At 29.9% G+C, this 10,267-nt stretch overlaps 1 protein-coding gene across 1 annotated transcript; it reads left to right on the top strand.

Moving 5' to 3' along the window:
* The first annotated feature begins 652 nt into the window (after nucleotides 1–652).
* Nucleotides 653–6,916, top strand: LOC132718820 (protein PFC0760c-like). The gene is made up of 4 exons (XM_060702558.1): nucleotides 653–989; nucleotides 3,515–3,961; nucleotides 4,338–4,406; nucleotides 5,602–6,916. Exons 2-4 carry the CDS (start codon nucleotides 3,551–3,553, stop codon nucleotides 6,604–6,606), a joined length of 1,485 nt encoding a protein of 494 aa, XP_060558541.1. The 5' UTR covers nucleotides 653–989; nucleotides 3,515–3,550; the 3' UTR covers nucleotides 6,607–6,916.
* Nucleotides 6,917–10,267: the final 3,351 nt, after the last annotated feature.

Here is a 10,267-nt window from a genome sequence, read left to right as displayed (position 1 = left end):
TCCTTTGGTAGGTAGTGTTTTGTAAGAAATACCTCATGCCCCATAACCTTAACATTTTTCCTGGTAGGATGTCTTATTTTTCTTGTTAGGATGACTTATTGTTCATGAGATTTAACATGACAGTGAAAACCAACTTTTTCAGATGAGTAAAATCTCTGCCAATTTAAGAAATTTGTCTCAGTTTGCGAACGTTAGTTAAGGTTGGGCCTTATTTTAAACTATAGATTTTATCTATATATCCAAAGCTAATTCTGCGGTTATTACTTAGGCGTATGCAAACTTGTTTTAATTTATAAGGTAGGCTCTACGTCGATAGACAGAACAAGATAAATTTTGAACTAAATGATAATACATTACAATATATGTAGCATGGTTATCATACAATTTGAAAGATTAATAATTAATTAATATATTTACAGGTCGAACATTAAGGCAACTACTGCAGGTATTGCGCTAAATGATAATTTCAAGCATTTAAACACGAAATGAAGAAACTGAAAGATCAACAAAAACACACAGTTTGGAACTGCATTATAAAATAGGTTTACAGTCTGTATATGTCTTAAAGTGTAACCTTCTGTAAATAAAATAATATTAACAACTACTTCTACTTCTACCACCACCACTACCACAGGAATGGTATTTTAAAGGGTTGTACTTATCCTTTGACGTTAATATATGTATGGGTACCACCTTGTCCAATACCAAATTTAATGTCGCTGTTTGGCTTCAGTATAAAAATTTACAAAACTTAATACAAACATATTCATATAGCATTAATTATATAATTTTACTTCACTGACCCCGGTAGTAAATAGATAAACTTTACCTATTGATGTATCCAATTCTTACGCCATATTATCCAATGTGCGCGTTTTATCTTTTCTATTTTTCAAAAACAGTTGTAAATGTGGGCTCTTTGATTTAAATGTAAATGTTAAGCTTTTAATACAACCTGGAAATAAATCCATATAGGATAATAATATCAAGTAAGTTTAGAATGCTAAGATTTGTTATAATTTCGATAATGTATTCAAATAGTAGTAAAATAAATATGCTGAAGTCTATTTGAGTTTTGTTTTCTTTTGTCTAAAAGTAGAAACAAAATGCAATTATTAAGTATAAAACGAAACAAGAAGTGGTTATTAAAGTGAAAGTATGCCCATCGAAGGGTATTAATTGAGTGAACAGGTGAAAGGAGACAAAATAAGTTTACATTTTGCTACATTTTCTTCAATATTTTCAATATTATTCTTTACTTCGCATGAACGATAATGGCGATTACGTCTATGAATACCCATCGGAATTTACCTGTTACGTTCAATGATTAAGAAAGAGTGGGGTATTTTTTTTTTAACTTTAGGCAGATTTATAAGTTATCTTTAACATTTTCCAGCATCAACTAATGGTCAGTCAGCATTATACCGATATATCACCATCTTTATACCATTCAATCTTTTGAAATGTAGTTAATTCAGCTCATATTGACAGCATAATGTCATTTTAAGCCTTATGCACTGTTAATTAGGTGATTACTTTCAGGATTGAACAAGTTAATATATTACGTTTTCAGATGAATATAGCATTTTCAGATTTTCATTAAAAACCGGTTTGGGATTTTTATAGATTCGATTTAAGTTATCAAGGTTATTCCGAACGCTTAATAAATAACAACTTAAACTAGAGTATATAAAACGTATCGATTATGATATGAATCATTAAAATGAACTATTAGAATAACTGTTCATATCACATAACAGTTGTCAAAAAACGATATTCATATTGTAGGTCTTTAAAACCTATCATATACCTGGTATTTTCAAACCGACCTAGGCAGATTTTTTAAAATTTAAAACATATATGTATTGAATGAATATTTAATGAACTGAATATCTGATTTCCATACAATAATGATGTCTTTAGCTAGATAGAAACCTTTCAATAATAATATAAGAGACGGACGTTTCTGATTTACGGAGCCCCTAAGGTGACATTTTCGACACTTTTATCCTGGCATTTAATTCGTTTTTACGAAATATTAATTCATAATTACGAAATAATAATTAGTTTTTACGAAATATTAATTCGTTTTGACAAAATATTAATTCGAAATTACGAAATATTAATTCGTTTTTACAAAATATTAATTTGTTTTTACGAAATATTAATTCGTTTTTACGAAATATTAATTCGTTTTTACTAAATATTAATTTGTAATAACGAAATATGAATTCGTTTGTAAGACATATTAATTCGTTTTACGAAATATTAATTCGTAATTACGAAATATTTATTCGTTTTTACGAAATATTAATTCGTTTTTACGACATATTAATTCGTTTTTACGAAATATTAATTCGTTTTTACGAAATCTTATTTAATGTTATCGTGAGTTTGTCATAATACTACTAATCTCACAAAGTGGTCATTTACAAGCCTGGATCAACCTTGCAATTATAAGCCGAATGGTTCTCAATTTATAATATTTAAGTGAACAGGGTTTTTGAGTGAGAAATCATTCTCAATCATAAATATCTTCTTTTTTCCCCATTGTCAAATACATGTTCCCATCAGCAATGCTTTAATTTTTGAGACAATTTATCTTTTCTGACATTTAAAAAAAAATTATTACTTTCTTTTATCATAAACATTAGTAATACTAAAAAGTGGGATGGGGGCTCCAGATTTTCATTAATCTAATCAATTTAAAAAAGTATTTTCCTTACAATTTATGTATGGGCAGCGTGCGATCATTAAAACATAATATTTTATTTCTAAAATCAATAATATCGACAAAACGAAACAGAAAAATATTCTCCGTGTTTGGATTTGAAGCATAGGACCCCATTTTTTAACAAAATTTTCCTAGCGCGTGTACTATCACGGCTGTGGCGGCAACGCTATTACCAGGAGATTATTTCAATTTATATACAATAATGTTAAGTTATAAAACTTACGAAGATTAAAATTATTTTTATATTGCATTTACATGTCTTATATTTAATCAGGAACTTATTTTCAGGGCCTTCTTTATAAATATAGCCAAAATTCTTTGAAACCCCCAAAACAATTATTTCGTTTTCACAAAATATTATTTCGTATTAACGAATTATTATTTCGTAATTACGAAATAACATTTCTTTTTTTTGTTCGTAATTACGAATTACTATTTCGTAAAAACAAATTAATATTTCTTAAAAAATGAATAAATAATTCGTAAAAACGAATTAATATTTCGTTTAAACGTATATATATTTCGTAATTACAAATTAATATTTCTTAAAAACGAATTAATATTTCGTAATTACGAATTAATATTTCGTAATTACGAATTAAAATTTCGTTATTACGAATTATTATTTCGTAAAAAGGATCGAAGTTCCGGGAAAATAGTGTTGAAAATGTCACCTTAGGGGCTCCGTATGGAATAAACTATTTCAAATAAACAATATCCAATAAACATAAAGAAGTTATGTTCGTTGTATTTTCTTTTTAGTTTCATTTCAAATTTCAGAGATACAGGAGGGAAAGGAAGGAACTTGATGTATTAATGGCATCCTCCGCGGCAAACGACATAGGCGACAAACAAAAAGGACAAAACTACGTTCGGCTTAACTTGGTGGTTTTCAAACTTTCAACCCTTGTACTTAAAGCAAGGTTTGACCTAACTGTCCCACCAGGACCACAACTCCACCGAGAGATTAACAAATCCACAAAGAAAATCAACAATGGCAGAAGTAAAAAGCTTATAAGCCAGAAGCAATATGATTTGCTTTTCCCAAAAACTGGTCCTCCGAGCTCAGAAAAGTTCGATATCACTTTGTTGGTATATTTATTGAAGAATATATGCGGACTTGACGGCAAATGTAAATGGTGGGCTGAGAAAGACAACAAGAATATACCCGAAACTGAAGTTGGGGAAATTGCAGATATTGTGCGAATTCGAAATGTTCGAAATGAGGTAAAATATTTTCAAGTGTTTGGCATTCAACACATGTGAATTATAATCAAGTGATATAAGCTTAGATTTTTAGGCAAGTCAAAACACTTTTAAATGTTTAAATATGTAAATTTGGTTTATTTGTTTAAAAAAATAAGAGCGTTGGCCTAGTGGTTAATGTGTTTGCCTTTCTACCCAGAGATCATTTGTTCGACCCATTATAGGGCCACGACCATATTTTTTTCAAATGATACCAGTACACTGGTGGCTTCAGGGAGCGGACCCGAAGGTGATTAAGAGCTTGTTTCACAATCGAGCTTAAATCAACAAGAACAACAACAAAAACATATTGAATTATTTCTTTACTGGTGTTTATGTATTGTGATTTCCATTTCAGATTAATCATCTACAAAAAGCAATTATAGATCAAAAGGCCTTCGAAGAAAAGTGGGACATTACTGAAAAGGTGATTAGAAACCCTATTTGGCAAAACTAGTTAAATATCACGTAGGACTTATACCTTTAAAAAACACGTAGTCAAGTATACGTTGACAAATCTAAATGTTTTTTTTCTAAGACAATTCGATAACATAAGTACACGATTATGAGGTCCCCGTACAAGTGTATCGTTAGCGGAAATATGATTTTAATATGATGATAATAGGACTGCAATATGCAATGTCAAAAAGGTGATCCTTAGTAAAATTTGAGTAGTTTATGTGAGAAACATTCCCTTATGTAAATTCTCTATCTTTAGTTTTTGCATATTATTATGCTCATTATCAGTTGAATGACGTTCTACCAACGTTGTTACATTATATCTAAACCACTTTTGCATTACTTGAACATCCTGTCCTATAGAATACATTTTTCACAAAATCAGAGGATATTCAAAGTCAAATGTAATGCAGATGATGTATGTGGCATATAAAACAGTTTATTTAATTTGAAATATTTTGTACTCGTTATAACTGTACAGTAAGAGTTGCCTCTCTTTATTTTCTGCTCTCGTGAAAATTGGCTCCGCCTTTTAATCTTTGTCTATTTCCGTGATCATGCCATATATGGAAGTTGCAGAATATAAAAGTTATCAACTGATGCAGTCACATTCTCAATGTCATAATGTACGGCATAAAACGTGCTGTGTACATTCTATCATTTACATATCTACATGTCACAAACTTGAAGTTATACATTTCTAAATGCAGTTTGCAATTTATCTAAGTTGCATGTTAACAGCATCTATTTTATAAAATCTAGATAATCAAAACAATAGCAGTGCAGATTTTAACTCTCGGATCGACAATAAGATATTTACTGATTTGTTTAGTAGAACCGAAGTATACATTGTCAAGTTTCAAAGGCTGGTTTTTTTTTAAACGAATAGCCTCCATAGTATTCATCCGTAGCTGTTCTAAAGAATTTAGAAACATTCTTCTTTCGCTATCGCTCCCGTCGAAGTTTCTAATTTCTGTAGAAGATCACGGAAGAACACTTACATATTAATCGCTTGTGTCCGCATGTTAAGTGAGTACAAAATGATAGTGCTAAACTATGACACAACATATTTAATCGAATACATTTTAACGCTTGTGTTTCAGTAAATAAGTAGTATATTAATATCAAGTTGGGAAATCATTTTCTTTTTGATACCATTGCAGGCAATGTTGCGCTTAGGAGCGATTTGTAATTTGTCTGACTTGAAGAACGAATTAGATACAGTCAAGAATCAGCCATTCAAGACAATTAAAGAAATGATGCAATCTCACGGGTTTGATGACGATTACGGATATCTCGATGACGACGAGGAAATATACGATGATAACTATTATGATCACTTTGACGACTATACGGAGGAATACGAGCATGATAACAATGATTACAATGATTACGATGATCATGATGATCACGATAGTTACAATGATTATGATGATTACGATGATCATTATGCTCACGATGATTACAATGATCACGATGATAACAATGATTTCGATTATTACAATGATCACGATTATCATGATGATTACGCTGATCATGATGCTCATAATGCTCAAGATTATTACAATTATTACAATGATCACGATTATTACGATGATTTCGATTATTACAATGATCACGATGGTCAGGATGATCACGATGATGATAATGATCACGATGATCATGATGATAACGATAATTACAGTTATAACAATGGTCTCGATGATAACAATGATCACGATGATTACGATGATCATGATGCTCAAAATGCTCAAGATGATTACAATTATTACAATGATCACGATTATTACGATTATAACAATGATCACGATGGTCAGGATGATCACGATGATGACAATGATCACGATGATCATGATGATCATGATAATTACAATGATAACAATTGTCACGATAATAATAATGATCATGATGATTACAATTATTACAATGATCACGATGATTACGATGATGATAATGCTCAAGATGATAACAATTATTACAATGATCACGATTATTACGATTATTACAATGATCACGATTGTCAGGATGATGACGATGATGATAATGATCACGATGATAACAATTATTACAATGATCACGATTATTACGATTATTACAATGATCACGATTGTCAGGATGATGACGATGATCATAATGATCACGATGATTACGGTTTCATTTTATTATGAAAATGATCAAGATAATGGCGATGATGTTCATGACTCTTAATTTTTTTTTTGGTTTACTATCTTTTTGAAGCATTGGTAACGATTAACGTATACACGTACGGGAATCTCATTTTACGCGCGAGAAATATAAATAGAAACCTTGTGTAACTTATTCAATTCATATTTAAATTATCAACCTTTCTTCTTGTATTAAAAGTTAATTATATATTGAGTTGAATTGTTAAGTAGCGTTGATCTCATTTTTACGGTATTAACGTTATGAATTTAAAAAAAAATACCAATCAATCAATAAATGGTTGAAATTTGAAAACTATCTTCATGTTTTCGATTATTATTATTATTATTATTATAACAAGAGCCATGTTAGCATGTGTTTGCTCATTGGAAGAATGTATATGTAGTAGAGCAGAATAATTCGATTTAAAGAGGCCTTTTGGTAATGAAAACTGATGGCTGAAATGATTACAGATTTAAAACATATGTGAATACTGATGGCTGAAAATAAAAAAGGGCAATAACTGAAACATTTTACAGGGTAGGTTATCATTCTTGTGTGCTTCACTCCTTCTCAATGAGATCTACCCACCTATGAAGTTTCAAGTTGATACCTTTAACGCTTTTTTTCAGATATTAAAGCTCCAGACAGAAAGTATAAAAAATAACAAAGGGCAATAACTCAAAAATTATAAAGGGTAGAGTTATCATTCTTGCGCACAGCATTCCTCATTAATAAGATAAATACACCTATGAAGTTTCATGTTGACATCTCAAAGACTTTTTTGAGTTATGCTCCACTCAGATGAAAAATTAAGTATGAAAAATAACAAAGGGCTTAAGCCACTCAGATGAAAAATTAAGTATGAAAAAAGGGGCAATTACTAAAAATTATGAAGGGTAGAATTATCACTCTTAAGCACTGCAAACCTCCTGCGTGAGATATATCCACCTATGAAGTTTCATGTTGATATCTCAAAGGGTTTTTGGGTTATGCTCTGGACAAAAATTAAGTTTGAAAAATAACAAAGGGCAATCAATAACTGAAAAATAATGCAGGGTAGGTTATCATTCTTGTGCACTGCACTCCTCCATAATATGATCTATCCACCTATGAAGCTTCAAGGAGAAACCTCAAATACATTTTGAGATATTCTCCGGACAAATTGTCGGACGGATGGACGGATGGATGGACGGACGGAAGGACAGACGGACGGAGACTATTTCTATATCCCCCACCGCCTTCCGACGAGGGATAATAAACGTATTTCGAATGTAACATGTATCATTAATTTTATAACTACAATGTACATTATGATATGTAGAATCATAGTTATACAGTATACTCCGCTTATAACGAACTCACTGGGACATTCAAAACCTGTTCCTTATATCTGGAGTTCCTTGTACATGTAAGCATATAGAGAATTAGTTCCTTGTATCAGGAGTTTTATAGCGAATAGATTTACATATAACGAACTGATTGTTTACCATTGTCCGCCATTTGATTAAGAAATAGAAATGTTAGTCATTTATTTATATTTTAGACACAATACCCGAGAGCGTACTTTTTGGAATTTGAAATCATTGCTATTTCAGTTTTAGTTTTAATCCCTATCTCAATTTCACATAAAATATAATTATTATATTTTGTTTCTAAACTCTTTTCGTTTTCGAATAAACAAGATTTTCGATTTTTCCTTCCTTTAATATTGAATATCTTCTATTATAATTTAAGGGTGACTTTTACTAATGTAGGATATAATTTCTTTTCAGTTAAATCAAGTGACTTTGCAGTTTGCAATGGATCATGCTTGCAAGCATGCATGATTATGTTGAAAACCGATTATAAATTATTTTAATTATTTTACTCGAGCAAAACTATTGAAGAAAATAAATAAATAACCGTTTTATCTTGGTAAAAAGAGCTCATGCTAAACATATCCTAAATAGAAAACTATACAAATTCATTTGAATAGATGTATTGAAGTACATACATTCGCCCGAGTTTTCATCCGTGCGAATGAAAACGAAAGTTGAAAATGCGGGATCTATTTACGAATAGCCAATATTTTGGAGTTCGTTATAAAAGTGTAATTTTCTGTAGTATTAACTAAATTGGGACTTAGAAATGAGTTCCTTATAAGCGATAATTCCTTATAACCGTGTTCGCTATAACCATATATTTTTATATTAAAAAAAGAAAGGCAAAATTCGGGCCAAAATAAATTGTTCCCTATAACCGGAAGTTCGCTATAACCGTGTTCGCTATAAGTGAAGTTTACTGTATTGACAAAAATGATACAGTCTCATTTATTTCTTATAATTATGATTTGTAACATAAAAATAAGTTAATTTTCAAAATAATTTATAACATCTCACATTTCATACGTTTTTTTTTTCTCATAGATTGAGCGAATTATAGCCAAAATAAGCTTCAAAAGCAATATTTTTGGCAATAACAAGTTTTGAAATAATCAAATATCTTAACAGCAATAATAATAATAATAATAATAATAATAATTACTTACTTAATATATTTTTGATATAAATAAGCCCTTTTAAAAATTAAAGCAATTTAATTTAATTTTAAAAAAAACCCAAATTTCCCGAGGGGTTTTATAAATAAAAAATTAGTAAATGAAAAAAAAAAGGGGTTTCCCCTATCAAAAAATTAAAAACATGTTTTTTTTTTCCCAACATAGCCCCCCATTTTTAAAGGAAAAAAATGATTTTAGAGGAATTTTTTTTTAGTTAAAATTTGGGTAAAAAAATGGGGAAATATATTTCACCCGAGGGGGACCCAAAAAAAGGTATTTTTTCACGGTGGGGGGCAGCCCCAATTTAAAATTTATGAATTTTTTTGGGGTTTTTTCCCCGGGTTTTAAAAAAATAAAAAATTTCCCCAAATTTTAAAACACAAAAACCTAAAAAAAATTTTTTTTTATTAAAAACCCCCCAAAAGGAAACCCGTTTTTTAAAAAGACATTTAACCTAATATGAATAAAAAAGGGGCGCCAAAAAATTAAAAAACCCGGTAAACCGTCATTTACAAACGTAAAAGGGTTTCCTTTTAAGCTTTGGTTTACCAGTATTTTGGGAAAAGCCCGGTAATTTCACTGAAAAAACAAAAAGGGGGGCCTTTAAAATTCAAAAGTGAAATTAAATTAAAAGGGGGGGAAAATTTCCCAACTTTTTTCAAACAGTGAAATTACCAGTTTTAATCATTTTGGTTTATTTTTCCCTATAAAAAACCCAAAAAAGCAGGGTAATAAAAAAAAATGAAAACTTTATATTTTTTTTAAACTTTTTTTATTTAGGGGTTGGGCCCAAAAAATTTTTCCGGTCATGCCCCTGGCCCCCATTAAAGAAAAACCATAAATTTTAAAAAAAGATTTTTTAAAACCTTTAAAAATAAAAAAATTAAAAAATACTTTAAAATGGGTTTTTTTGCTTCGCCCATCGATTGAAAAAAACCTATTAATTTTTATTTTTAGTTTTTTCCGCCAATTTTTTGGAGGGGTTTGAAAAAAAGAGCTTTAAAAAAATTTTTCCAGAAAATCTGTTTTTTAAAATAAAAAATTAAAAATTTTTAATTTTTATATAAATTAAAATATTTATAGGGACTAATTTTTCCATACCCCAAACAGCCCCGGGTTTTAAGTAT

The sequence above is a fragment of the Ruditapes philippinarum genome, unplaced genomic scaffold (assembly GCF_026571515.1).
Source record: "Ruditapes philippinarum isolate M1 unplaced genomic scaffold, ASM2657151v2 ctg1418_1_1_1_1, whole genome shotgun sequence".
Taxonomy (NCBI): Eukaryota; Metazoa; Mollusca; class Bivalvia; order Venerida; family Veneridae; genus Ruditapes; species Ruditapes philippinarum.
This window is presented reverse-complemented; position numbering and strand designations above follow the sequence as displayed.

Bases quoted from the DNA above. Each gene is read 5' to 3' on its own strand.
- LOC132718820 (XM_060702558.1), top strand. From the start codon at position 3,551: ATGGCATCCTCCGCGGCAAACGACATAGGCGACAAACAAAAAGGACAA. The intron at 3,962-4,337 runs GTAAAATATTTT...TTTCCATTTCAG, and splicing joins TTCGAAATGTTCGAAATGAG to ATTAATCATCTACAAAAAGC. The intron at 4,407-5,601 runs GTGATTAGAAAC...ATACCATTGCAG, and splicing joins AGTGGGACATTACTGAAAAG to GCAATGTTGCGCTTAGGAGC.